Source organism: Pipra filicauda, unplaced genomic scaffold, assembly GCF_003945595.2.
Source record: "Pipra filicauda isolate LSUMZ 115617 unplaced genomic scaffold, ASM394559v2 scaffold102_size2360937_pilon, whole genome shotgun sequence".
Lineage (NCBI taxonomy): Eukaryota > Metazoa > Chordata > Aves > Passeriformes > Pipridae > Pipra > Pipra filicauda.
In genome coordinates this window covers 2,213,824-2,241,797 of record NW_024103463.1, presented here as the reverse complement: position 1 = coordinate 2,241,797, position 27,974 = coordinate 2,213,824, and the positions used below count along the sequence as shown (strand labels likewise).

At 51.1% G+C, this 27,974-nt stretch overlaps 3 protein-coding genes across 7 annotated transcripts; 1 reads left to right on the top strand and 2 right to left on the bottom strand.

Annotated features, from left to right (window-relative positions):
• Nucleotides 1-188: 188 nt before the first annotated feature.
• On the top strand, nucleotides 189-26,387 carry MAJIN (membrane anchored junction protein). Of its 5 annotated transcripts, none has more exons than XM_039378451.1 (13): nucleotides 189-273; nucleotides 6,642-6,766; nucleotides 12,205-12,329; nucleotides 15,056-15,185; nucleotides 16,831-16,876; nucleotides 17,964-18,039; nucleotides 19,546-19,671; nucleotides 20,565-20,596; nucleotides 21,235-21,344; nucleotides 23,787-23,841; nucleotides 25,158-25,212; nucleotides 25,311-25,455; nucleotides 26,035-26,387. In XM_039378451.1, the coding sequence occupies exons 3-13, from the start codon at nucleotides 12,209-12,211 to the stop codon at nucleotides 26,078-26,080; spliced, it is 942 nt and encodes a 313-aa protein (XP_039234385.1). In that variant the 5' UTR covers nucleotides 189-273; nucleotides 6,642-6,766; nucleotides 12,205-12,208; the 3' UTR covers nucleotides 26,081-26,387. The 5 variants fall into 5 exon arrangements, with proteins under 5 accessions (XP_039234385.1, XP_039234378.1, XP_039234389.1 ...); XM_039378444.1 differs by lacking the exon at nucleotides 189-273 and adding an exon at nucleotides 5,236-5,358; XM_039378455.1 differs by lacking the exons at nucleotides 189-273; nucleotides 6,642-6,766 and adding an exon at nucleotides 10,892-10,922.
• On the bottom strand, nucleotides 4,407-6,503 carry LOC113994203 (antigen-presenting glycoprotein CD1d-like). The gene is made up of 6 exons (XM_027732954.2): nucleotides 6,215-6,503; nucleotides 5,650-5,907; nucleotides 5,223-5,504; nucleotides 4,841-5,125; nucleotides 4,640-4,736; nucleotides 4,407-4,467 (listed from the first exon to the last, which is right to left on the bottom strand). Exons 1-6 carry the CDS (start codon nucleotides 6,291-6,293, stop codon nucleotides 4,407-4,409), a joined length of 1,062 nt encoding a protein of 353 aa, XP_027588755.2. The 5' UTR covers nucleotides 6,294-6,503.
• On the bottom strand, nucleotides 9,782-11,857 carry LOC113993309 (antigen-presenting glycoprotein CD1d-like). Its single transcript, XM_027731312.2, has 6 exons — nucleotides 11,779-11,857; nucleotides 11,214-11,471; nucleotides 10,787-11,068; nucleotides 10,405-10,689; nucleotides 10,204-10,300; nucleotides 9,782-10,031 (listed from the first exon to the last, which is right to left on the bottom strand). Exons 1-6 carry the CDS (start codon nucleotides 11,855-11,857, stop codon nucleotides 9,971-9,973), a joined length of 1,062 nt encoding a protein of 353 aa, XP_027587113.2. The 3' UTR covers nucleotides 9,782-9,970.
• Nucleotides 26,388-27,974: the final 1,587 nt, after the last annotated feature.

The window sequence follows — 27,974 nt, the reverse complement described above, 5'->3', positions numbered from 1 at the left end:
CCCGAGTGTGACTGTGAGTGTTGGGGGAATTTACTTTTGAGCAAGGTCACCCCACCGCACCCAGGATTGATCCCTCATGGCCAAGGCAGCACCGTGACAATTAGGGTGATGGGGGTGAACTGACCCCTCTTTTCTCCCCCCCTTTCAGGTGGATGTGTCTCCTGCCCATGGGCTGCATGCACTGCCCTGAGGGGAATATCCTGTCCTGCCAGTTGTGCCTGGCGTGTCTCGCCCTGCACAGAACAGACCCCGCCATCCACTGTGCACTGCCAGGTGGGTTCACACCAACGGGGCTGCCTTTCCCAGAGGGCAGCAGAACCCTCTTCCCACCACATGGCTTTGTGCCTGGGCTCTCTGTGCCCCCAGGCTGTGTGCCCATCCCATGCCTCTTTATCACCTCCCAGCCACACCACAGCCAGGCCACACTGATGGGCTGTGGGTATAGAAGCTGGTGAGGTGGCAAACCTGCAGGAGAAGCGCTGGGCCAGGCACGTGGGTCAAGCCCATGGCCCTGGACAGCTCTGGGGGATGAGTGTGATGGAGAAGAGCTGATGGGGACATTCCCTGGCCCCTTGGCACTGCTGGCCTGATTCAGTGGGCAAGGGACTCCCCAGGTTGAGGTGATGAGCAGTTCCAGTGTGGACCACAGCTGTGGGGTCAGGGATGGGTGCAGGCAGAGCCAGAGAAAGCAGCTCCTCCAGGAGCTTCTTTTGGGGTGCCTAAGGTGAATGGGCTAGAGCAGCTGTAGTGTGTTGTTTCCAAGGGAAGTGATGGGCTGCAGGGCCTGGAAGGGACTGTTTCTTATTGACAGTCATCAGAATTCTGGAGCAGTGGTACTTGGCCAGTAGGTTTGGGATGGGAGCATGTACCCTACTCTGATGGCCATTGCAGGGAGTTTCAGTGGATGAGCAGCTTCCCCCTTTCCATGGAGCTCTATCCATGCTCTAGGAGCTGGGAGCTGCTTCTCTGCTTCCCTGCACCCCAGTGTTGGGGAGCCCCAACTCTGCCCTGAATGCTCCCAGGAGAGGGCCTGGGGATGGCCTGCAGGCTGACACTCCCCTTTCCTTCTCACCAGCTTTGGTAGGGCACCCTGTCCCCCTCCTGAGGAGTCCCCTGTGCGTGGGAACAGGAACGGTGGGAGCCATTCCCCTGCTCTGTCCCCATTGGCACCAGTGTCCCAAGCTGGGGGTTAGCAGAGGCAGCCTCACCCCCCAGTGTCCCTGATCCACTGCTCCTCCCTTACCTGCAGTTTCTCTTCCCCTTTCCTGGAGGGAGCCCAAGCTGAGGGCGAAGGCAGAGCTGAAAGCACATGTGAGGGGAAGTGTGAGGGGGGTGCCCTGATAACACCCAAACACAACCAGGGCCGAGGGGTGTGACCCCCGTGCTGTGGGATCCCTCCAAGCACAACTGGATCCAGGTGTCGCTGCTCCATGTCTCCATTTTCGGTGTCTCCAGCTGTAGGGACATGGGGAAGGCCCACATGGAGCTGCTGCAGGCTGAGGTGCAGCCCCTCGTGACACTGAGTCAGTCCTGGGGACACAAGGACCCCAAACCCCTTCCCTTCCATGGAGCTGTCCCAGTGAGAAGTAGGGATGCTGTGGTGGCCTGGGAGGCCCAGAAATGGCACCAACTTCCCCAGCTATGGCACCACAAAGTCCACATCCCTTCCTTTGAAGCCACCAGTGCTGGGCCCAGAGGGGAGTGTTTGGCTGGTGGGATGGCAAAGCGCAGCCTTGGGGAGTCAGGGAGGGAAGGGGCAGAGGGACTTCTGTCCACACTGTCCTGTGAGGTGACCACTTGTCCCCACGATCCCCCCTAAGATGAGTGTTGGTCACTTCTTGCTGAGCAGCTGAGGGGCCGTTCTCAGCCCTCTGAGGGGCCGTTCTCAGCCCTCTGTCCTGTGCAGGTGCACATGACACTGCTGGTGCCTGGGTCTCTGGTAGGACAGGAGCAGGCACCTGCTTTGTGCTGGTGGTCACAATGTGTTCAGCCCCCTCTGAATTTTCTCCAGATGTTTCCCACTGTCACAGGGGATCAGAAGTACTTCTTTAGCCATTCCTCTTCTCTATGGAATGTACTTCTCCTCGTGGTTTTGTTTTTGTTTGTATTGATGGAAGGGCATGAACAGATTGCTCACAGACCCTTAGGATCGGCAAAATGTCAGCTTCATTAGAAGAAAGACAAAATATATAGTGGTTATGACGCTTAATTCTTGTTCACACTACATTGGTTACCTAAGGAAAACATACTGTGCTTTCCACTGCTAATTGGATCACAACAGGTGGTCATAGGAGATGAGAAAACTTTATTCACCTGCCAAAACTCCTCCTTGACACCTGGCATGAATCCACCTTTGTTCTAACTTCAGGTCCTGTAGCCATCTTAATGGTGTAGTATTTTTTACTGTCTGCACCCAGCCTTGCCAAGGCAATACACAGAGAAATGCAAGGGAAATTGTTCACACAATTTCTATCCTGTGACATGTTTGGTTTGTTGTTTTTTTTTCCTCTTTCTTTCTTGCTCACAACTTCTTCGTCCTTCACGTTGTCCCTTTCTCTGGTCAGAAAATAACCCAAGGGGACAGGGGGCTCTTGATCCACACTGACCATTGGTCCTCACTGTCCTCTCAGGTGACCATGGTCTTCAGAGTCACCCCCAGGTTACCACTGGTCCCCACAGTTCCCTCAGGTTCTTTACAGTCCTACTGGGTGATTACTGGTGCTCACTTTCCCCCTGCACCAGGTGACTGTAGGAGTTTGTTCCACCTCATGTGACCCACAGGGGACACTGGTGTTTGCATCCCCTCAGGTGATTGTTGGTCCTTGCAGTGCCCCCTGTGCTGAAGGCTGTAAGCCCCGAGGCCAGGGCTGTGCCTGGGTGAGTCGTGCTGGGGTGGACAGGGCTGCAGTGCCCCTGGGTGCTGCACTGAGGTGGGCAGCAACACTCGGTGGGCTGGGCTGAAGTGCCTGAAGAGCCCTCTCAAAATGCCTGGGTGGGGGCTGTTTGTTATAGGGTCTCTTGGGGGGCTGTGAGCACACACTTGCAGACAGGTGCCAGGTGTTTTGGCTGTGTAGGGTCTCTGTGTGAATGACCTCCCAAAACACCTTTCCTCAACATGTTTGCCCACCAGCTGCACCTGCTTTCCAGGTTCTGTGGGTGAGCTTCATCCTGCCCCATCCCGTGAGTGCTGCAGGGTGTTCCACTCTGCCTGGGAGAGGAATTGCCCCATTTGCTCCCAGAGGGAGCCCTGCCCACACCCGAGGGTTCCATCTGTCTGTCCCAAGTCAGCAAGGGCTGGGAGAGGCTTGGTGTCACCCCTCATGCTGCAAGGTCCTTGAGCCCTGTGGTGCCAGCAGGTGACTCTGGCTGCCAGGAAAATGGAGTCCTGCCACCAGCATCATTGTTTCCAGGCTCTGGCCGAGGGGGAACAAAGCCCAGGAGAGCTGTGGTGGATACAGCCACAGGCCAGCTGGATTTTCTGGCTCCCCCATGGCTGCCAGACTTGTCTTGGGGAATTTTGCAGGGAAAGCAAAGCTTTTGAAGCTCTGTGTTTAAGTTGGTTGGGAGCATGAATTAAATGCCTTCCTGTGTCTGTCTGAACACTGCTGTCTTCAATGGGACATGGGCTTCCTTTTCCTCCTTTATTAGAAGCCTTGGGGGCACTTTACCCCTATGTGCACAGTTACTTGTTTCCATGCAGTATGTGAGAACATGTTCATATATGCACAGGCACACCTGTACTTTTTTTTTCCCCTTGCCTTGGTGTTTCCTGCAATTAGTGCCAATAATTCAGTGGTGCTCTGGCTTCTCTTTGCAGCTGATCAAAACCTCCCCCAAGGCCATACAACTCCTGAGGAAAGGCACATGATCTTAGTGAAAATATTGATTTTATTACACACATCTGCACATATTCTACACATCTCCCACATATTATACCAGAGTTTCAGTGTTACTCAGTGCTTTGTAAAGCCATTTGTGGCCAGGTTCTGTTAGTCTGTGTGGAACAGTTCAGTCTCAGCACAAAGACTTCTGGAATATGGTTAATCAAGGCACTTTTTAGGAAAAAAAATTACCTAGAAAATGGAAGTGGAAGGGTACAGCTTTCCACCTAGTGATCAAAGTGTTATTGTAGCAGAAGTGGGAGAAATTGCCTCTGGGCATTGAGGTGCCCTAGAGCCTCAGTGGGTGCCTAAGGCAGTGGCACAAGAGGTGTAAAAAGGGAGGAGGTCTGAGACCCGTGTCTGTGTCTGCTTAGCAAATTCAAGTGAGTCAGAAGCCACCCAGGTTTCTCCCCTGCATCCCTGAGTCGAGTTAGTCTTGCAATCTTGAAGCAGAAGAAGGTAATTCTTGTCCCTGTTGGCTGACAGGTGCCAAGAGGGACCAGGGACAGTTGTCTCCCTTCTGGGCTAAGCTTCTTTGCTCAGGATGGAGTTCCTGGACTGTGATTCCTCTGTGCCCTGGTGCTTTCTGAAAGGAGAGGGGGACAGCTGACAGCTGCTGCACGGCAGAGACCTTGTAGGGGTGCAGAGAGGAGCTGGCAGGGCTGAAGCCGGAGCTCTGCTGCCCAGTGCAGAAATGCCCTGGGGCATCCCCTCCCCTCCTGTCCCTGTGCTGCTGTGTGGGGCAGGAGGAGACTCACCTGCGTCTCCAGAGGCAAAGCAGCAGCAGGGCAGCAAGAGCCACGGCTCCCAGCAGCCCGGCCACGAGCCCTGTGATGAGCAGCACCGGTGAGTTCCCTGGGCAATAGAAGGAGGGGCTGCCATGAACTTGCCGGGCTTTGCTCCATCCCATGGGGTGGGCGGCTGGGGCGCCCCTTGCCGTGCCCCCGGGTGGCACCTACCCCAGGGGACGAGGAGGCTGCGGGTGCCCAGGCTGCGGTGGCGCACGCGGCAGGCGTAGCTGTGCCCGTCCTGGGGGGCCACGGCCAGGACGCTGGAGAGCTGGTAGGTGAGGTCAGCGTTGGGCAGGACGGGGCTGGTGTTGAGCTGCGGGCCCGGAGGCACCTCGTGGCCATCCCTCAGCCAGGCCACACTGATGGGCTGGGGGTAGAAGGCGGTGACGTGGCAAACCAGCAGCAGCTGGTGTGGGCTGGGCGTGCGGGCAAAGACCGTGGCCACGGGCAGCTCTGGGGGGTGGGAGCAAAGGGGTGGGGGAAGCCCTGGTTGGGCACGGCTTGGCCCCAGGGCTTTGGGGTGGCTGTGGCAGGGTCAGGGTGGTCTCACCTTGTCTCTCCAGAGCTGCCCTCCCGTAACTCAGGAACATCTCCAGGGCATTGACACAGGTATCGTTCAAGAGGTCCTTCACCGCCTCAACGAGGGTTGTGTCGTTCTGGAGGACATCCCTGACGTACCGTGCCAGGTCAGTGTCCTGGGAGAGGGTCCAGGTGGCATTGTCTGTGTTGAAGCTGAGGAAGTCCTGCCCATTGTAGCCCACATAGCTGAATATCTGAGAGGTCCTGTTGGGGTAGAGCTTGCAGCCTGCCATGACCTGAGCCACAAAGGGGTCTGGAGGGGCCGAGAGGGGAGAGAGGTGTCATGAGGGGCTGGGATTGCCTTCCTGCAGGCATGATCAGTGCCAGTACTTTCCAGATCCTTCCCCACTCCCCAACTGCTATTTAGAGAGGGGATGCAGTGAAGAGTGGATACTCACAGGGCACATCCTTCTGCATGGCCCCTTCATTGATCTGTCGGATGAACTGATGCAAATAGATCTTGATCATGTTGTCAATGGTGTCCCACTCACTGTGGGGCAGGGATGGACGGACCCAGGGCTGGCAGAAGTGGATGTCCCAGGTGTGCTTATCAAGAGACCCAAGTTCGATGTCCTCCAGCAGGCCTATCCCCTCCGTGTCCACAAAGGAGGTGTTTTGGAAGGTAGAGGTTTGAAGCAGCCGGAAAGTGAAGGTCCCTGTTTGAGACAGGGGTTGACAGGGAGGAGAGGGACATGGAAAGTGGAGGGGCTGAGGGCCAGGTCCTTGAGGTTGCAGAGATCTGTGGGCCCCCCCTAGGTCCCCTTCATCCTTGGCAGCCCCGGCTCCCACCCCTGCACCCTCCTCAGGTTGCTGCATCCCTACCGAGGAGGAGGTGTGGAGCCAGGGGACAAGGAGGGGTGAGGAAGCAAGAGCCAAAAGTGGGTGAAGAGCAGGAAGCCTCTTGCCCATGGAGTGCCACGGGGGCATGGGAGCAGCTGTGGGTGAGGCAAGGCTGCCACTTACCCTGCAGGGTTGCCCATGTCCCAGAGAGGAGGAAGAGGTAGAGAAGGATGAGGAGGAGGCAGCAGCGAGGGGGCTGCATGGTGCCAGCAGTGAGGCCCAGAGTGTGCAGCAGTGGGTGCAGCAGCAGGAGGAAGAGGCTGTGGGAGATGAGGCTGGAGATGTCTGAGGCTGGCTGTGCCTGGGCAGCTCTGCTGGTTGTAATGGCCCTGGCAGCCAATGGGGCTGGCCCTGAGGTTTAGGGGAGGGCTCCAAGTTTCCACTTGGGGTAGGCTGGGTCATCCCGAGTGTGACTGTGAGTGTGGGGGGAATTTGCTTTGGAGCAAGGTCACCCCACCGCACCCAGGATTGATCCCTCATGGCCAAGGCAGCACCGTGACAATTAGGGTGATGGGGGTGAACTGACCCCTCTTTTCTCCCCCCCTTTCAGGTGGATGTGTCTCCTGCCCATGGGCTGCATGCACTGCCCTGAGGGGAATATCCTGTCCTGCCAGTTGTGCCTGGCGTGTCTCGGCCTGCACAGAACAGACCCCGCCATCCACTGTGCACTGCCAGGTGGGTTCACACCAACGGGGCTGCCTTTCCCAGAGGGCAGCAGAACCCTCTTCCCACCACATGGCTTTGTGCCTGGGCTCTCTGTGCCCCCAGGCTGTGTGCCCATCCCATGCCTCCTTGTCACCTCCCAGCCACACCACAGCCAGGCCACACTGATGGCCTGTGGGTATAGAAGCTGGAGAGGTGGCAAACCTGCAGGAGAAGAGCTGGGCCAGGCACGTGGGTCAAGCCCACGGCCCTGGACAGCTCTGGGGGATGAGAGTGATGGAGAAGAGCTGATGGGGACATTCCCTGGCCCCTTGGCACTGCTGGCCTGATTCAGTGGGCAAGGGACTCCCCAGGTTGAGGTGAGAGCAGTTCCAGTGTGGACCACAGCTGTGGGGTCAGGGATGGGTGCAGGCATTGCTGGAGGAAGCAGCTCCTCCAGGAGCTCCTTTTGGGGTGCCTAAGGTGAATGGGCTAGAGCAGCTGTAGTGTGTTGTTTCCAAGGGAAGTGATGGGCTGCAGGGCCTGGAAGGGACTGTTTCTTATTGACAGTCATCAGAATTCTGGAGCAGTGGTACTTGGCGAGGCAGGATCCTCAAGCTAGGCTGGGGATGGGACCATGTACCCCCACTCTGATGGCCATTCCAGGGAGTTTCAGTGGATGAGCAGCTTCCCCCTTTCCATGGAGCTCTATCCATGCTCTAGGACCTGGGAGCTGCTTCTCTGCTTCCCTGCACCCCAGTGTTGGGGAGCCCCAACTCTGCCCTGAATGCTCCCAGGAGAGGGCCTGGGGATGGCCTGCAGGCTGACACTCCCCTGTCCTTCTCACCAGCTTTGGTAGGGCACCCTGTCCCCCTCCTGAGGAGTCCCCTGTGCATGGGAACAGGAACGGTGGGAGCCATTCCCCTGCTCTGTCCCCATTGGCACCAGTGTCCCAAGCTGGGGGTTAGCAGAGGCAGCCTCACCCCCCAGTGTCCCTGATCCACTGCTCCTCCCTTACCTGCAGTTTCTCTTCCCCTTTCCTGGAGGGAGCCCAAGCTGAGGGCGAAGGCAGAGCTGAAAGCACATGTGAGGGGAAGTGTGAGGGGGGTGCCCTGATAACACCCAAACACAACCAGGGCCGAGGGGTGTGACCCCCGTGCTGTGGGATCCCTCCAAGCACAGCTGGATCCAGGTGTCGCTGCTCCATGTCTCCATTTTCGGTGTCTCCAGCTGTAGGGACATGGGGAAGGCCCACATGGAGCTGCTGCAGGCTGAGGTGCAGCCCCTCGTGACACGGAGTCAGTCCTGGGGACACAAGGACACCAAACCCCTTCCCTTCCATGGAGCTGTCCCAGTGAGAAGTAGGGATGCTGTGGTGGCCTGGTAGGCCCAGAAATGGCACCAACTTCCCCAGCTATGCCACCACAAAGTCCACATCCCTTCCTTTGAAGGCACCAGTGCTGGGCCCAGAGGGGAGTGTTTGGCTGGTGGGATGGCAAAGCGCAGCCTTGGAGCAGTCAGGGAGGGAAGGGGCAGAGGGACTTTTGTCCACGCTGTCCTGTGAGGTGACCACTTGTCCCCATGATCCCCCCTAAGATGAGTGTTGGTCACTTCTTGCTGAGCAGCTGAGGGGCCGTTCTCAGCCCTCTGAGGGGCCGTTCTCAGCCCTCTGTCCTGTGCAGGTGCACATGACACTGCTGGTGCCTGGGTCTCTGGTAGGACAGGAGCAGGCACCTGCTTTGTGCTGGTGGTCACAATGTGTTCAGGCCCCTCTGAATTTTCTCCAGATGTTTCCCACTGTCACAGGGGATCAGAAGTACTTCTTTAGCCATTCCTCTTCTCTATGGAATGTACTTCTCCTCGTGGTTTTGTTATTGTTTGTTTGGTTTGTTGTTTTTTTTCCTCTTTCTTTCTTGCTCACAACTTCTTTGTCCTTCACATTGTCCCTTTGTCTGGTCAGAAAATAACCCAAGGGGACAGGGAGCCCTGCCCACACCCGAGGGTTTCATCTGTCTGTCCCCAGTCAGCAGGGGCTGGGAGAGGCTTGGTGTCACCCCTCATGCTGCAAGGTCCTTGAGCCCTGTGGTGCCAGCAGGTGACTCTGGCTGCCAGGAAAATGGAGTCCTGCCACCAGCATCATTGTTTCCAGGCTCTGGCCGAGGGGGAACAAAGCCCAGCAGAGCTGTGGTGGATACAGCCACAGGCCAGCCGGATTTTCTGGCTCCCCCATGGCTGCCAGACTTGGGAAATTTTGCAGGGAAAGCAAAGCTTTTGAATCTCTGTGTTTAAGTTGGTTGGGAGCATGAACTAAATGCCTTCCTGTGTCTGTCTGAACTCTGCTGTCTTCAGTGGGACATGGGCTTCCTTTTCCTCCTTTCTTAGAAGCTTTGGGGGCACTTTACCCCTATGTGCACAGTTACTTGTTTCCATGCAGTATGTGAGAACATGTTCATATATGCACAGGCACACCTGTACTTTTTTTTCCCCCTTGCCTTGGTGTTTCCTGCAATTAGTGCCAATAATTCAGTGGTGCTCTGGCTTCCCTTTAGAATCATAGAATCATAGAATAGATTAGGTTGGAAAAGACCTCCAAGATCATCAAGTCCAACCCCTTGATCCAACTCCAATTACTATATCATGGCACTAAGGGCCACGTCCAATCTATTTTTAAAAACCTCCAGGGATGGTGAATCTACCACCTCTCTGGGTAGGCTGTTCCAATGTCTGATAACCCTCTCTGTAAAGAATTTCTTCCTAACATCTAACCTAAACCTCCCCTGGCAGAGCTTGAACCCCTGTCCCCTTGTCCTTGCAGCTGATCAAAACCTCCCCCAAGGCCATACAACTCCTGAGGAAAGGCACATGATCTTAGTGAAACTATTGATTTTATTATACACATCTGCACATATTCTACACATCTCCCACATATTATACCAGAGTTTCAGTGTTAGTCAGTGCTTTGTAAAGCCATTTGTGGCCAGGTTCTGTTAGTCTGCATGCCCTAGAGCCTCAGTGGGTGCCTAAGGCAGTGGCACAAGAGGTGTAAAAATGGAGGAGGTCTGAGACCTGTGTCTGTGTCTGCTTAGCAAATTCAAGTGAGTCAGAAGCCACCCAGGTTTCTCCCCTGCATCTCTGAGTCGAGTTAGTCTTGCAATCTTGAAGCAGAAGAAGGTAATTCTTGTCCCTGTTGGCTGACAGGTGCCAAGAGGGAACAGGGACAGTTGTCTCCCTTCTGGGCTAAGCTTCTTTGCTCAGGATGGAGTTCCTGGACTGTGATTCCTCTGTGCCCTGGTGCTTTCTGAAAGGAGAGGGGGACAGCTGACGGCTGCTGCACGGCAGAGACCTTGTAGGGGTGCAGAGAGGAGCTGGCAGGGCTGAAGCCGGAGCTCTGCTGCCCAGTGCAGAAATGCCCTGGGGCATCCCCTCCCCTCCTGTCCCTGTGCTGCTGTGTGGGGCAGGAGGAGACTCACCTGCGTCTCCAGAGGCAAAGCAGCATCAGGGCAGCAAGAGCCACGGCTCCCAGCAGCCCGGCCACGAGCCCTGTGATGAGCAGCACCGGTGAGTTCCCTGGGCAATAGAAGGAGGGGCTGCCATGAACTTGCCGGGCTTTGCTCCATCCCATGGGGTGGGCGGCTGGGGCGCCCCTTGCCGTGCCCCCGGGTGGCACCTACCCCAGGGGACGAGGAGGCTGCGGGTGCCCAGGCTGCGGTGGCGCACGCGGCAGGCGTAGCTGTGCCCGTCCTGGGGGGCCACGGCCAGGACGCTGGAGAGCTGGTAGGTGAGGTCAGCGTTGGGCAGGACGGGGCTGGTGTTGAGCTGCGGGCCCGGAGGCACCTCGTGGCCATCCCTAAGCCAGGCCACACTGATGGGCCGGGGGTAGAAGGCGGTGACGTGGCAAACCAGCAGCAGCTGGTGTGGGCTGGGCGTGCGGGCAAAGACCGTGGCCACGGGCAGCTCTGGGGGGTGGGAGCAAAGGGGGGGGGGAAGCCCTGGTTGGGCACGGCTTGGCCCCAGGGCTTTGGGGTGGCTGTGGCAGGGTCAGGGTGTTCTCACCTTGTCTCTCCAGAGCTGCCCTGCCGTAACTCAGGAACATCTCCATGGCATTGATGCAGGTATTGTTGAAGATGCCATCCACTGCCTTAACGAGGGTTGTGTCGTTCTGGAGGACATCCCTGACGTACCGTGCCAGGTCGGTGTCCTGGGAGAGGGTCCAGGTGGCATTGTCGGTGTTGAAGCTGAGGAAGTCCTGCCCATTGTAGCCCACATAGGCGAACATCCGAGAGGTCCTGTTGGGGTAGAGCTTGCAGCCTGCCATGACCTGAGCCACAAAGGGGTCTGGAGGGGCCGAGAGGGGAGAGAGGTTGCCTGAGGGGCTGGAATTGCCTTACTGCAGGCATGATCAGTGCCAGCACATGCCAGCTCCTTCCCCACTCCCCAGCTGCTGTTTAGAGAGGGGACGCAGTGAAGAGTGGATACTCACAGGGCACATCATTCTGTATGGCCCCTTCATTGCTCAGGTGGATGAAATTATGTAAATAGATCTTGATCATGTTGTCAATGGTGTCCCACTCACTGTGGGGCAGGGCTGGACGGACCCAGGGCTGGCAGAAGTGGATGTCCCAGGTGTGCTTATCAAGAGACCCAAGTTCGATGTCTTCCAGCAGGCCTATCCCCTCCGTGTCCACAAAGGAGGTGTTTTGAAAGGTAGAGGTTTGAAGCAGCCGGATAGTGAAGGTCCCTACGTGAGACAGGGGTTGGCAGGGAGGAGAGGGACAGGGAAAGTGGAGGGGCTGAGGGACAGGTCCTTGAGGTTGCAGAGATCTGTGGGCCCCCCCTAGGCCCCCTTCATCCTTGGCAGCCCCGGCTCCCAGCCCTGCACCCACCTGAGGTGGCTGCATCCCTGCCGAGGAGGAGGTGTGGAGCCAGGGGACAAGGAGGGGTGAGGAAGCAAGAGCCAAAAGTGGGTGAAGAGCAGGAAGCCTCTTGCCCATGGAGTGCCACGGGGGCATGGGAGCAGCTGTGGGTGAGGCAAGGCTGCCACTTACCCTGCAGGGTTGCCCATGTCCCAGAGAGGAGGAAGAGGTAGAGAAGGACGAGGAGGAGGCAGCAGCGAGGGGGCTGCATGGTGCCAGCAGTGAGGCCCAGAGTGTGCAGCAGTGGGTGCAGCAGCAGGAGGAAGAGGCTGTGGGAGATGAGGCTGGAGATGTCTGAGGCTGGCTGTGCCTGGGCAGCTCTGCTGGTTGTAATGGCCCTGGCAGCCAATAGGGCTGGCCCTGAGGTTTAGGGGAGGGCTCCAAGGTTCCCACTTGGGGTAGGCTGGGGCATCCCAGTGTGACTGTGAGTGTGGGGGGAATTTGCTTTGGAGCAAGGTCACCCCACCGCACCCAGGATTGATCCCTCATGGCCAAGGCAGCACCGTGACAATTAGGGTGATGGGGGTGAACTGACCCCTCTTTTCTCCCCCCTTTCAGGTGGATGTGTCTCCTGCCCATGGGCTGCATGCACTGCCCTGAGGGGAATATCCTGTCCTGCCAGTTGTGCCTGGCGTGTCTCGGCCTGCACAGAACAGACCCCGCCATCCACTGTGCACTGCCAGGTGGGTTCACACCAACGGGGCTGCCTTTCCCAGAGGGCAGGAGAACCCTCTTCCCACCACATGGCTTTGTGCCTGGGCTCTCTGTGCCCCCAGGCTGTGTGCCCATCCCATGCCTCCTTGTCACCTCCCAGCCACACCACAGCCAGGCCACACTGATGGGCTGTGGGTATAGAAGCTGGAGAGGTGGCAAACCTGCAGGAGAAGAGCTGGGCCAGGCACGTGGGTCAAGCCCACGGCCCTGGACAGCTCTGGGGGATGAGAGTGATGGAGAAGAGCTGATGGGGACATTCCCTGGCCCCTTGGCACTGCTGGCCTGATTCAGTGGGCAAGGGACTCCCCAGGTTGAGGTGATGAGCAGTTCCAGTGTGGACCACAGCTGTGGGGTCAGGGATGGGTGCAGGCAGAGCCGGAGAAAGCAGCTCCTCCAGGAGCTCCTTTTGGGGTGCCTAAGGTGAATGGGCTAGAGCAGCTGTAGTGTGTTGTTTCCAAGGGAAGTGATGGGCTGCAGGGCCTGGAAGGGACTGTTTCTTATTGACAGTCATCAGAATTCTGGAGCAGTGGTACTTGGCGAGGCAGGATCCTCAAGCTAGGCTGGGGATGGGACCATGTACCCCCACTCTGATGGCCATTCCAGGGAGTTTCAGTGGATGAGCAGCTTCCCCCTTTCCATGGAGCTCTATCCATGCTCTAGGACCTGGCAGCTGCTTCTCTGCTTCCCTGCACCCCAGTGTTGGGGAGCCCCAACTCTGCCCTGAACGCTCCCAGGAGAGGGCCTGGGGATGGCCTGCAGGCTGACACTCCCCTGTCCTTCTCACCAGCTTTGGTAGGGCACCCTGTCCCCCTCCTGAGGAGTCCCCTGTGCATGGGAACAGGAACGGTGGGAGCCATTCCCCTGCTCTGTCCCCATTGGCACCAGTGTCCCAAGCTGGGGGTTAGCAGAGGCAGCCTCACCCCCCAGTGTCCCTGATCCACTGCTCCTCCCTTACCTGCAGTTTCTCTTCCCCTTTCCTGGAGGGAGCCCAAGCTGAGGGCGAAGGCAGAGCTGAAAGCACATGTGAGGGGAAGTGTGAGGGGGGTGCCCTGATAACACCCAAACACAACCAGGGCCGAGGGGTGTGACCCCCGTGCTGTGGGATCCCTCCAAGCACAACTGGATCCAGGTGTCGCTGCTCCATGTCTCCATTTTCGGTGTCTCCAGCTGTAGGGACATGGGGAAGGCCCACATGGAGCTGCTGCAGGCTGAGGTGCAGCCCCTCGTGACACGGAGTCAGTCCTGGGGACACAAGGACACCAAACCCCTTCCCTTCCATGGAGCTGTCCCAGTGAGAAGTAGGGATGCTGTGGTGGCCTGGGAGGCCCAGAAATGGCACCAACTTCCCAGCAGGCCTCCACCCAGTGGGCCGTTCCAGTACTGCACACAAAGTTCCACATCCTTCTTTGAAGCCACCAGTGCTGGGCCCAGAGGGGAGTGTTTGGCTGGTGGGATGGCAAAGCACAGCCTTGGGGAGTCAGGGAGGGAAGGGGCAGAGGGACTTTTGTCCACACTGTCCTGTGAGGTGACCACTTGTCCCCACGATCCCCCCTAAGATGAGTGTTGGTCACTTCTTGCTGAGCAGCTGAGGGGCCGTTCTCAGCCCTCTCAGGGGCCGTTCTCAGCCCTCTGTCCTGTGCAGGTGGGTTATGACCCAGCTCTGAAGGCAGGGTAACCAAAGTTCTTGTTAATAATAGGTCCCCTGAGGTGGATTAGAGTTCAATGACACTGAATGGCTGGTGTGTGTATATATATATACGAGGCATGTAGCCCTTTTAGTTATTATCTGTAGAAATATAACAGTGTAAAAGTATAAAGACCTCATTTAGGAAAATATATAAGGAAAAGAAAGAAAGAGAAAGAAAGGATAAGAGTAGATAGTGGAGTGACTACGTTTATTTTGCTTTTTTTTTTTTTAACCAAAGAATGGTGAAAATCCATTCACAATCGTTCAGCAGCTGCTGAGTTCTTTTCTGCTGCTGAGGTCTTTTCTGCATCACATCTTTACCAATGCTGGAAGATACAACAGCTGCATTCCAAGACAATCTCCTTTGTGACCGTGGGCCTGCTTGTCAACAACCTGGCGGGCTGTTACTTAGGCACCAGTTCTCAGCAGGCACCGCATATCCTGTCCGTGCTGCAAGAGCCTCACGACAGGCACCTACGGCACAAAATTAATGATCATATTGGGCTGCAGAGCCGGGGCACCCCGGGCGCTCTGAGCCATGTCCCCCCTCGGGCAGCCGGGCTCGGGTCGGTTCGGCTGCGCTCGGGTCGGTTCGGCTACGCTCGGCTCGGTTCGGCTGCGCTCGGCTCGGTTCGGCTGCGCTCGGCTCGGTTCGGCTGCGCTCGGCTCGGTTCGGCTGCGCTCACTCCGCTCCGCCCTCAGCCTCGGCCCCGTGTGAGGCGAGGGCGCGGCGGGGCCGGTGAAGGGGTGGGGTCGGTGTCCGAGAGGCGGTGCCTGTCCTCCATCCGAGCGGGGGGTGCCCGGTGGGCACCGGGGCTGTTCGGAGGCCCCTCAGGCCGCTCCCGGCGCTGGGGAGGCGGCGGAATCATCACCATCACCATCATCACCATCATCATCTCCCGTCTGGCAGCCCCGGCATTGCCCCAGCGTGTAATCTTTTCGTATGACAGAACGAGACGCGGTGAAAGGGTTTTAGGAATTAACCTTTGGCTGTCCTGCTTCCCGTAGCTTGGCATTCAGGGAAGGAGAGGGGGAGGATGTCGCTGAAGCCGTTCACCTACCCATTGCCCGAAACAAGGTTCCTTCACGCTGGCAGGCTCGTGTACAAATTTAAAATCCGCTATGGCAACTTTAGCAGGTAAGTATGTTAAAGATGAGAAGTCAAACTGCGGATCGTTGAGTTAATATGGGACCTTAAATTCAGATCTGGGGGGGCTCCTAATTTCCTGCCTTTTTTCCACTGGCCATTGAAAAGTTACTGCTGATTCACACGCTGAGAGAGTAATCCGAGCTGTAAAAAAACACTCCTGTTTCATTGCCCTGTGTGAATTTTTTGCTCCAGTGGAAAAGAGGCGGTTTGTACAGGCAATATTTAAGGATGTAACTGAGAAACTCCAGAGCCTTTGTGGTGGTTTAAGCCCAGCTGGCAACTGAGTGGAGTGAGGGCGAGAACTGGAAAGGTAGAAGTAAAACCGGTGGGTTAAAATAAAGGCAGTTGAATAAGTAAAGCAAAAGATACACATGCAAGCAAAGCAGAATAAAGTTCTGAGTTCATTCACTGCTTCCCATGGGCAGGCAGGTGTTTAATCTCCAGAAAAGCAGGTCTGTTGTAGCGCAAAATGGTTACTTGGGAATACATCTGCCTCGATGCCAAACGTCCCCCCCTGCCTTTTTCTGCCCTATATTTTGCTCCTGAGCGTGACATCCTCGGGTCTGGAATATCACTTGGGTCGGTCAGGGTTATCCCCCCCCATCCTTGTTCTCTCCCAACCTCTTGTGTACCCTCAGCCTGCTCACTGTGAGGAGCAGAAAAGCCCTGACACTGGGTAGGTACTGCTCAGTAGTAAGTAAAACATCTCTGTGTTAGCAACGCTGTTTTCAGCACAAATCCAAGCTGTCGAGAAAATTGACTTCTATCCCAGGCAAAACCAGCACAGCCTTGGAGCTCCATGCTCAGTGTATGTACTTACTTCCTGGGCTGTTTGCTGTTATCCGTGTGCCTTTCAGAAGAGGGAGGGGAGTTCTCATCTCTGACCGTGTTCTGGCTGGGGCCCCTCAGTGGGGAAGGTGTGATCATGGCTGCCTGCCAGACCATAAAATAAACCAGGGAATACCTGTGTACCTTGGACTCCTTGCCCACCTTGGATTCCTTGCGCTCCACTTTATTGGCTTATTTTTAAGTGACCTTTATGTGGTTTGTTTACTTTTTAATGAGTTCAGATTTTCTTTAAGACCAGCTCTTTTCCTGTGCATTAGATTGTTGGCCGATACCTGGCAGCAAACAGCTTCTGAGAGGGTGGCTTCCAGAAGCTGTGGTTAGTATTTGGGAACAGTTTGATGTAGGCAGCACACGACTCCCAGCATCCCAGGGCTAATGCTGGTGCTGTGGGTTTGCACAGAAGGGGATTAACAGACGTGTCCTACCAGTTCCTCCTTTTAGTCCCTTAAACAGAATGGCACCACGATAAAGACAGGGCGTGGTTTGAGGGCACTGTGTCAAAAATCCCCAATCCTGAGGGTTACTGGGGGTCAACTGTAAAGATCTGATCTCTCATCCATTGTATCCACAGATACACAACACACAAATGGGCAGAAAGTTCACGAGGAGCAATCTTTGTGCAATGGTGGATGTTTTTTAAGAATAATAGATTAAGAATTCATCTGCCTGCTCAGTGTTTTTTCCTATGCAGTGGGAATGATGTTTTGTTGCTGTTTAAACTCTTTATCAAGTGTTGCTCCATTGCTTTTTGACTGGGATGGTTCCAACTCTGCTTGTTTCACAGTGCTCCCGATCTCAGTCTTGCTGAAAGTGCTGCCAAGGAGTCAGAGGTAGGAGCTGAGGCAGGTCCACAGGACCTTGGGTGGGTGTTAAATTGAACAAGTCTTATGTTTGTTATGGGACAGGGAATATTTTGTCAAATGCAGCATCTCAAGGGTGAATAATAGGGAACTTCTCTGGAGAGTTCAGAGTTCAGATGTAAATTAAAAATGCCCTCAATAGGCAAACTTGGTGTAGAGGAGTCATACTTTTATTTCAAATATTGCAAAGAAGCTACTGACTGTTAAAACTGGACAAATGGAAACTCCTGATTGTCAAACTAGTTGCACCCTGTTCCTGTCTGATTCCTCTTCACAGTCATTCTTGCAGGAGCACTTTTAATGATGCCAATGCTTTGTGTCCAAGCACAAATTGATTGTCACAATTGGTGAATTGTGTTGTTGTCATCTGCTTCCTGGGACAGAAGAAAGCTCCTGCCATTCCTGAGAAAATGAGACAAATAAAGTGCCTTCTTAAAAATGCTCCCTCCTATTACTTAATTTTTTAAAATCTTCAGAGTATAGTAATAACATTAAAAATATTACTGGAGAAAATGTTCTGATTTTAATTGATATGAAGAATTATAATTTTTTTTTCATTTTTGAAAATATTGAAAGGTATTAATAGAAAATCTTTCCTGTTAGTACAGCAGGAGTTTTTTGGGGCTTAACTGCTGTTCCCTTGTAACTGATTTGGGTCAATATTTAGCAAAAGAGAAATATGTTGATTTTTGCACAAGTAAATGCTACATGTGTTTTGCTGGGAAAAAAGAAGGACACTTCTTAAATTTAAAACTTATTAAATTTGAAACCATATCTTCACTCTCCGTAGTAATTCTTCTATATTAATTTAAGATTAAGATATTCCTTCGATTTCTGTGAGTCTGTCAGTGCAGGGCACTCTAAGATGATCAGAGGGAGCAGAGAGAAGAAGGAGAGGAGGAAAAGCAGAGTATCTAGAACCTGTTTTTCCATGATTCATGCAAACAGTAAAGTTAATTTTTCTCAAGCCTTGAAACTGTGCTTGACACTGGAATTGTTGCGATGTTTTTAATATTCTTCCTTGTTTTGGTTTGGGGTTTTTTTGGGGCCTCCCCAGGAAGTGATTCGAGTAATCCTTGGAAATCTTGATGACTTACATCCATTTTCTACAGACCACTTCACTGTGTTTCCATGTATCCTTTTTTTGCTGTTTATAAAAGAAAAGGTTCAATGATCTGTGTGTGTTGGGCATTGCCTAATTCAACATTCATGTGTAGGACTGTGCAGATCTTTAGCTGGAGTAGGAATCCTTCAAGCTTTGCTGTTTGACATTGGCTGAAGATCCTTCTCAGATGTTGCCTTCACCAGAGAACTGATGTGAAAACAGTGTTTTGCAGCGTTTCCATCAGAACACCCCTGCATTCCAAATCAGATTTGGCCAGAGAAAATGAAGGCATGCCCAGAAGTCCACCCTCCTGCCACTGCAAGCACAGCCAGAGCGTTATTCCCAGAGGGTCATAAAATGTAAAGCTCTCCTTACAGGCTTAGCAGTGGTGACCTGTGGGTGCAGAAGCCTGCAGTGCTGTTTTTGTGTGGTTCCTTGAGGCTAAACCACACCCGTGAGCTTTTGGGGATGGAGGTGGGAGCAAGTGTGACTCTGTGCTCAGGTATCTGCAGAGATGGCTGAGAGAAGCAAAAAGCACCTCAGAGAGTGAGCTGTAGCAGGAGCAGTAGTTAAGCTGAGATAATTGGAAGTTCAGCCAGGCTTTTGAATACCTGAAGCCTGCAGGATTGTCATCTGGTTATCCTGGTCCCCCCTTCAGTGTCATCCACCCAGTATTCACCTTATTCTGCTCATCCCCCTTACTCCTGTGGGACCACTCAGCAGATCTTTTCCTTCTTCCCTGAAGTCTGCAGAGGCCTTTAGGTGCTGTCAGTCTGGCCTGCTGTACACGGGCAGTGCTGTAAAAGCTCTGTGCTCTTGCACAGCATAGACATATAGAAGCTGATACCCGAATATTGGCGTGCACAGGTTTTGCTGAGTGTGGTTTCCTGGGATTTATGTAGGTGCTGAGGCATTTGAGATGGAATTATTGTGGCCAGCAGCTGTACTACAGGCTCCTTCACCTTCTAGGTGTTTTTTCATCAGAGTGCACCAAGGGCACCAAAGGCTGGCCTTCATCTTTTTCTTCTGGCTTGTGCACCTGGACAGAATTTAGCCATGTCAGAGCTGCACCCAGGAGAAGGAATGCCTCTAACTTCAGTGGTTGCCATGTCAATTATCTTTTTCCCCCCCATTTTGAACTGAGAACTAAATTTAATCATGCCGCTCCTATGAGTCCTAGTCCTTTTCAGTTTTTAAATAAATTTTTAAAAGAATTACTTTTTAGTTAGGAAGGCTGCTGAGGTTTTATTCATAGGGTTGGAAGAGCCTGGCATGTTGGGTTTTTTGCAGAAGGGTGTCAGGAGGGCAGTACAGTTAAGGGAACAGAACACTCTTAGTACAGGTGACTGATGGGGCAGCATCACCTGGATGAGTGTTTCTTCATAAAGTGCTTTTTCATGAAGTTCATAGTGGCAGGTTGGGTTTGCTCCCTGGTGCACATGTGCAGCATGATGTGGTTTTTGAAGGCACTGTCAGGACTCCTGCTCCTTTGAAGTGTTAGTGCTGTGTTTTTAAGCCTTATCATTGTTCTCAGATTTGAGTAAATGGGAGAGAGTATCGAAGATGAAATTCAAACATGAGAATGTCCATCTTGTGCCTTATCCCTACATTTGCACATTGTATCTGGAATTGAACTCATTTCAGCAAAATACGTCTTGTGGTAAGTCACTGTGGTTATGTTTGGATAATTTCAGAAAATACCCATGATCTATGTCTTGCTTTCCCCTTTCCCTTCACCTGCTGTATCTTTGAATGAGAGAGAGCAAAACTGCATGTGGTGTGGTTTGAAATAGAGCATGATAGCGTGTTCTCTATTGTCCTGTGTTGCTTTTCTAAAATTTCCTGAATTTCTCTTTGCCTTTTCAGCCACTGCTGACTCTTCAGCAGGTATTTATTCTTATGAAGTGATGCCCAGTGGCTCCCAGCCTTCATTTTTTAATGTCAGTCACTGGGCTGGAGCCATTACGTGGAACCATGGAATACATGTTTTTCTTCTTTGTGCTTGACTGCATTTGCTGACAACACTCTCTTTGTTTCTAGTTTCCTAAAGAAAGAATGGATTTGTTTTTCTAAATAATGATAGTAATGATGGTAATAATGTCTTTTGTGTAATTAGCAAATGTTGTCACCTCAGTAGTGTCTCATTTTCCAGGTTTTCTGTGAATTCCCTGAACAGCCTCAGGCCCCAGCTGAGGCCTCTGTGGGACTCTGCATTTGAATTCCCCTGTTGGGAAAACTGAGTGTTCTTCCTATTTCCTGTTCTGATTATCAGGCCCTGAAAAAAAATGCTGTTTTTTCTTATGACTGCTTAGCAGGTAATCTGATCTCCTTTATAAAATGACCAAGTAGTCATTTCTTAGTCTCACCCATTTGTACTCCCTGTCAAACATCCCACGTTTGGATGTAAAAACCGACTGTGGAAAGGTCCAAACTGTTCTTGACAGTAGCTTATCTTGTTCCTGGAAGATGAGGTGCAATGCAAAAATGTACTTTTCAGTTGGTTACAGAGAGTCCAGTCTAAATAATCATCAAGTTTTATACCTCTGTTTACAGGTAAAGAAGTAAACAGAGGCAGTGATGAGCTTGTAAGTTGTGCCTTTGTTTTTGTTTAAATATAAATTAAACAACAAAACAAAGTATTCTGGAGAAACAGAATATATATATTTAGGCAGTGCTACAGTTCTTGTACTTCTCGGAGTTAGTCAGTGTAAACTGGCACTGAATCTCACCCAGAACCATCCAGCAGGAGAGAAATCTTCCTGTCAGTTCCAGTGGACTTGGAATGCAGTCCTGCCATAAACAGCAACGTTAAGCTAATTTGGTCATTTTTGTGTAATGAGAGCTCAGGGTAGGTTTGTTTTCAGTGTGGGTGAGTGTCTGAACATGGAGTGAATTCATGAAGATGTCCTGTCCAAATTCCCCCAAAGAACGTTTCTGTGTCTGCTTAGCATTCCATTCCTGCTACTTAAATTCCTAGCAGTCCTCTGAAGATGGAGCAAATAGGATGTCCTGGAATGCAGGATTTTGTTTAAAACTGTTGAGCATAATTCTCTGGATGGCCTCCCAGTTCTTATCTCAGTCCTGAACCCTTCTTTTGTTTTCATTCTGTAAATGAAATGATTTTGCGAAATACGAATGTACATTGTATTAACTCTGAATTTTGTTCCCAAGTAGAGAAGTCAAAATCACTTGTTATCAATACCAAGTTTGCAATGTTTTGAAGGTCAGGAGAAGAAATGACATATCAGAAAGTACTGCAGTGGAAGAAGCAGTGAAGAGGAGGAGAGTGGAAGTTGGAGCAGAGAATTCATGCCCACAATGGCATATGGACAGGTCAGTTGACTGACAAAATAAAAATATTGATATATATCCAGGGAGATTAATGTCTCTTTTATGTCGTTTTAATGGTTCTTGTGTCCTCATGTTTCATTTCTGTGCAGTCCTTTGCCCTGTTTTTCTTCTTCCTCCTCTTCCATAAGTAACAGAATCTCAGCAGCGTTGCTCATATTGGGGGGAAAAAGTTTTCCTGTGCTTCCCAGGTTCCCATGCCATGGACCAGGCCTCTGCCTGTTTAATTCCTCTGTGTTCACACAGTGGGGTAAGAGCTCAGCAGCCAGACAGATCACTCACTGCACTGGCTTGCACACTGAGCCAGGGACAGCAAGGACAGTTCTTCAACTGGGAAGAGCTTTCCAGCTGCCCCCCAGCCTGCCTCTCAGCTCGAGGCTGATGGCAAAACACGCTGGAGCTTGCTCTTTTCCAAGTGCTTTAAAGCCTCACCAAATTGCACGTGTTGTGGGTGCACATGAGTGTTCTCACACATCTTTCCCGTTGGTTTCTTCGGTAGCTAAACCTGTCATGGTGATTCCCAAGTAGGTCTCTGTCTCTGGATTTCACAGAATGACTGAGGTTGGATGGGTCCTTTGATATCCCTGAGTCCCCACCCCTCTTGCTCAAGCAGGGTCACCCAGAGCAAGTTGCCCAGGATGGATCCCCTCGGGTCATGAATGGACTCCAACTGTGGACAGCCTGTTGCAGTGCATGACCACAGTTCTAGTCAAAAAGGTTTCTCTGGTGTTCAGACTTAATTTCATGTTTTGCAATCTGTGCCTCTTGTCCTACCAGAAGGTGCTGTGGAGGAGGGCCTGGCTCCCTGTCCTTCATTCTCTCCCATCAGGTGTACATTGATAAGAGCCCACCCAAGCCTTCTCCAGGCTGAACAGTGCCATGTCTCATACAAAAGGTTCCCTCTTTGCATACAAAAGGTTCCCCAATCCCATCACCGTGTTTGTGGCCCTTTGCTGGGTTCACCTCAGTGAGTCCCAGTCACGTCCTGGGGACAGAGCCCACAGAGGGGCTCCAGCAGCCTTGAGTGGAGGGGAGGGGTTGCTGCTTGAGGGCAGTGATTTGGCAGAGCTCTGCCTAATTCAGCTCAGGGGGTTGTTGGCCACCTTTAGCACGAGGGGGCAGGCCTGGCTCGTGGCTAACTTCAGGCTTGGTTCTTGACTATCTCCCAGAGGCCCAACATCAGTTACAGGCCAGCAGGCTTCTTTCTTTATAACAGGGTGGAGCTTTTAAAAAGAGAAAATTTCAGTCTGTGCTGAATTGTCACAAGTGACAGAGTCCCTGAGCCGTCCCTGTGGTGGGATGTGTTTGTGCACACCTTTCCCCTCCCCTGCACAGGCTGTCTCCAGTCATCTCTCCTTGCCTTATATCCTACCCCATTCCCAAGTGTGTTCCATGCAGAGATTATAACAGGAGCAGTCTGAAAACAGTCCTTTTCCTGCTCATACAAATGTAGTCCTTTAATCCCACTCCCATTCCCCTGACCAGTCACAATGCAACAGCTGGAAATGAGGGAGGAATGAGCCCCTGATTCAGGATGCTTTCTGGTTTCTTTTAGCCAACACGTGAGCTGTAGATTAATAAAGTACAAGAACAAAAAGGGCTATTTCATGATCCAGTCTGGCAATTCTCTCTAGGTCATGTATCTTACCCCAGCAGTTATGATTAAAACAGTTCATAATTGTAATTTCTTGAATTCAAAATCAAATTGGTGAGCATCAGCTTCAAGCCTTCTGTCATTTTTTTCCAGTTATGTTGTTAGACTGAAGAGCTCATCCAGGCTGAGCATCCCCTCTGCCCCAGGAAGGAGTGTGTCTGCTGTAGTGATACCACCTCTTGGTCTTCTCATCTTTCTGGACAAGCTTTTTGGCCCCTGAGTTCTCATGGGGGATTTGGGTTTTCTTGGGGTGTTACTGAGTGCTGAGGAATCAGAACCTCCGGGTGACAGTCCCAGTGATACTGAGCACCTCACAATGTGTGAAGCCAGGATTGGGATTCTCCACATGCATCCCATTGCACCTCCCTGTACAGAGCTCCCTTTGCTGTTTTATTGCTCTGTGACCAAGTCCTGTAAGATCTTTCTGTGGTTCTTTGCTCCTTGCCCTTGTAACTTTGTAGGATTCACAGGCTTTCTCAGCTCACTGCTCATCCCCCTTTCCATGTCATGTAACACTTTTTTTTCCCCTTTTAACTGCTTGTTAGTTTTAGTAGAAGAGCAGAAAGCCTAATACTGGAACAAGTGCATATTTTAATTTTTTAAGGTAGACTTTGAAACATCAGTACAAATACAGATTAAAGGTATATATCTTGTTGGCTAGAGGTACTAAAGTCCTGCTTTCTAATGAAATACTTGGAGTAGCCATTTACAGGATTGCTTCCTTTTTGTGACATTTTGTAAACTCAGTTCTTACTTACTTGGCTTATTTTTAGAACTGGAGCTGATTGTGCTCATCAGATGAGTAAAGCAGAGCATGGATTTGAAAAGGTAAGTTACAGAATATTCAGAAAGAAGCAGCAGCAGCTGTTTAGTCCTTGTCCTTAACACCTGTGTCATCCTAGCTGTCACTCATCCTCCCAAATGTCCCTGGGCATTTTGTCCATTTTCTGGATACCCACTGTAAATTTAGTTCAAATCCCTGTCACACTATCACCTTCCTGGCTCTGTCCCACCCTCAAAATCTTTGAAGAGAGTCTTTTCCAAGGAATCACTCATTTCTCTCAGGATTGCCCACAAAAGGAGCCCAAAACTTTGTTTCAGAGCAGGATCTTTTGATAGATTTGTTAGATTTTCAAGATAGGAGGAAGACTGCATTCAATAAAGAATAATTTTTCTAAAACAAGCAGGCTTATTTGACTCTAAAATTTACGTCACTTTTTCTTCCCCCTCTGCTTACCTTGTCCCTGGAATTTGCACTAATCAGGGCACTGTTGCACTGAGAGGGATGTCCAGACAGAAACTGTTGTGTTGATGAATACCAGAGCAGGTGTAACAAGCACTGTGTGAAATCATGGGCACAAATCCTCTTCCTGGTGTGGGATTTTTAGAAAGTCAGACCCAAGTACTTCTGTGACATGCTTTCTGTTTGTTTGGGTGTTTTTTATTTGGGATGAGAAGATTAGGTTTAGGAAAAAAACATGTCAGTAGCTCCTGGACTTGATCTTGGAGTGCTTTTCCAACCTGAATGGTTGTGTGATTCTGTGTTTAGTGCAAGGGGAACAGCAGTGGGTCTGTTTTTCTGTTAGAGTTTACCCTCTCCTAAAGAAGCTGACCTGTTGGTTTTGTTGTTTGTGCTTTTACATGATGGTTTTGGGTTTTGTGGTCCTCTAGGTTGCTGATCACCCTCCTTATGGGTATTCCTGGCCCACCTCTTGCTTCTGGCAGTTTTCATTTCTGTCCTTTCTCAGTTAATCTGTGTACCAGGACTGTGTCTTAGCAGTGCTAATGTCTAGGGGCCTGTACTCTCCAGGGGTTGTTGTTTCCCACAGCTCCTCTGTTCATATTTTTTGAAATCTCTACTCATGCCATAGCTCCTGTTATTTCACTGTCTGATATGTTAAATTCTTCTAAATTAATTACAGCTTTATGTTAGGCCTGTGAATGTCCTGAGGAGGGAGGTGTAAAAATATCTTGAAGAAAGTCCTCACAGTAGCAGAAAAAAATCCCCAAAAAACAACAGAACAAGAAAGCAGACCTTGCCTTTTTGGTACTTTTAGTACTTGCTTAACAAGCAAGCAAACTAAAATTTCTGTACAGTAGAATTTTGCATTGTGTAACAGTTCTTGGGTTCCTTTTCCTTTCAGAACTCTTCCAAGGCAAACGAGTGCAAGTTTAGCCCAGCATCCCTTAGTAAAGACTGTGAGTAAGGAGTTCCTGGATCGTTCCATTCCGCTGGGTACGCAGGGAGTGTGGAGTGAGTGAGGTTGTGGTTTTGCTCTTGCTGCTGTTTCTTGCAGGGAAACGTGTGGAATCTGCCCCTGAACAAGGAACAGCAGCCAGTCAGGCTGAGGGTGCAGTGCAGCTGCTGCAGCAAATGGACCAAACAGGAAAGAAAGGAAATGGGAAGTCGGAAGGAAGAAGTCTCTCAACGTTCTGGAGAAGGTACTAATGGTGCAGCAGTGAGCAAGTGCAGTCCTGGCTCTGTCTAAGCCTGTGTCAAGGCTGATTCTGGCAGTTCAGGGGATTTTGCACGGTTCTGGAGGATGGAGACCTCTTTTCCGTGGCTAAACCAAAGTCCCCCAGGGCAAAGAAACATTCAGGAATATCCTTTTATCTCGTGGTAAGGTGCAGCATTCCCCCAAAATTTTCCTCTTCTGAACTGTCTTTGGGAAAGAACACACGAGAGGGTCACTGAATCTCTGTAACAGCCCTTACAAAATTAACTCACTAAAAACCAACCAATGTCCAACTGCTGCCGTCCACTCCCCAGCCAAGAACAGCCACTTTGTGTAAGAAATAAAACTTCTTGTTAATTGTGGTGTTTGCCATCCCCTTAATGACTGAGACCAGACCGTCAGGGCACAAATTATTCTTTGTTTCCTCTATTTTTCCAGTTTCCTTCCGTGTTGTTTTGTACTGTCATTGTGTCTTTCTGTTGGACAGAAATTGCCTTCTTCCCAGTTCTCAGAGAAGTATTTTAAGTCTAATGTGCTCTTTTTGTTGTTGTTGTTGTTTCCCCAGCATCATCTTTTCGCCACTACAGCACCTTTTTGGTGGAAAGAACTGACCTGGTAGTACTGATTGTTGTGGAAAGGTAAATTTGTAGCATGATTGTTGGGTTGTGTTGTTTCTTCTGTAATTCAGTTTTTCACGTTGCTTGTCTCAGCTGTTAAAATCTTTAAATTAAATTCTACTTCGTTTCCATTTTCATGGTAACATTCAGAAGATGCTGGGTTAGAATGTCTTTTTCTTCACAACTTAGAGCTTTTGGAAATAAAGTAGTAAAAAACTTTTGAGGTTTTGATCCTTAAGCGTCATAACTTGTGAATTTAACATTTTTGTGAGATTCTAATAAAGCAAGCATTGGCTTGGAACTGTGTGTTATTTTAATCAGACTTACCCAGGCAGGACACTTTCTCCCTTCAAGAAGCAGCAAAGGTTTCTAGTATTAGTTGGACTCCAGTGCTATGCTTCACAGCATTAAAAAGGTCAAAATTCTGGAAAATATTTCGGATTCAATTACCCAACACTACAACTTGGGTTATTATTTGTGCCTTCAATATGTAGTGGGATGAGGCTGGGAGTGAAGCCTTCAGGTGTGCCCTTTTCAGGGGGCTGAGCCAACAGCAGAAGGGAGACAGACCCCTCTGCAGGTCTTCCCACTTTATTCAAGTGTGTTACCTGCAACCACCATCAATAGTTTAGGGAATGACACTCCTTATTAATGTAAAATTGTGACAGGTCGAAGTTTGAAGGTTGCCAGTGACAGTGTCTGGCTGCAAAACATTTAAAGCAATATACAGATGAGTTTTATCCCCTTTAATAGTTCTCACCTAATAGACATCCCTATGGGAGAGAAGGCAGGTAAGACAGGTTTAGCCCATCAGCTGATCCCAGCAGTTATGATGTAGTCTTCCCTAACTTTCCTCCATTCTCAACTTACCTTTATACTATTTCTTTATGTTTAGGTGGAACTTGAGCGACTCGAGTAATAAATACCTTTGTTGCTCATTGCTGTAAAATTGGTCAAAAAATATAGAGTGCATGCCCAGAGGGGGGGTGACTGTACCTTGGAGGTGAGTAACTTTAGGATGGAGGTGTCTGTTAATATTACAGTTAGGCTTTAATGAATCAAGTTCATCTGAGGAGAACAATTTTGCCCAATTTTGCCACCACTGCTGGCTCAGCAGCAGGACATCTCCTCCTTGGTTTGCAGCTGATAAAACCACACAGCACCTGCCAAGTACCACCGAATTTCCACAGAGCCTGGCCGTGGTGTCTCCCCTCTGCTCCACCCTCTGCAGCTTTTTGGGCTGGTTGGAGCGGCGATGGTGGGGAAGGACCACGCGATGGCGCCGGACACTTGAAAAAGAGTGAATACATCGCTCTCTCCAACACACCAGACGTGAAGATCCGAAGTTGAGAGCGTCCTCCACGGCTCTCAAAGAAACTGTGTCAGCACAGAAGGATTTCACTGACCTTCTCTTCTATTTGCAAAACTGTACTCGCGCTGCGATCGTGTGGCGGCTCCTTTTCCTTGCAGTCTGAAAACTGCACACACAGCCAAAGGTGTGCTGTGCTTTCAGTCTCTGCTACGTGTAGTATCAGGTAGTTTTCAGTCTCACAGTCCAAAATTTCCACCTATTTCTCTCCCTCAAAAATGTGTCAGGACAGAAACAGTCCAGCAAGCTGTCGGAACACACCCAGTGCCATGCTCTTTGCTTCTCAGCTCTGTGTACTATCACGTTCTGTCCCCTTTGAAGTCTGAATTCCAGGAGCTCCCAAGGTCGCTCTCTGTACCTGCCCAGCTCTGCCAGATCCAATGGACTCTCCAGGTGTTTTATCTCCTGCTCCCATTAAAATTCCAGTCTTGTTAGGTGACTTTATATCCCCTCAAAAATCAAATTGAGTTCCCCTCAAAAATCGAGTTCCCCTCAAAAATGTGCCACAAAAACCAGTTT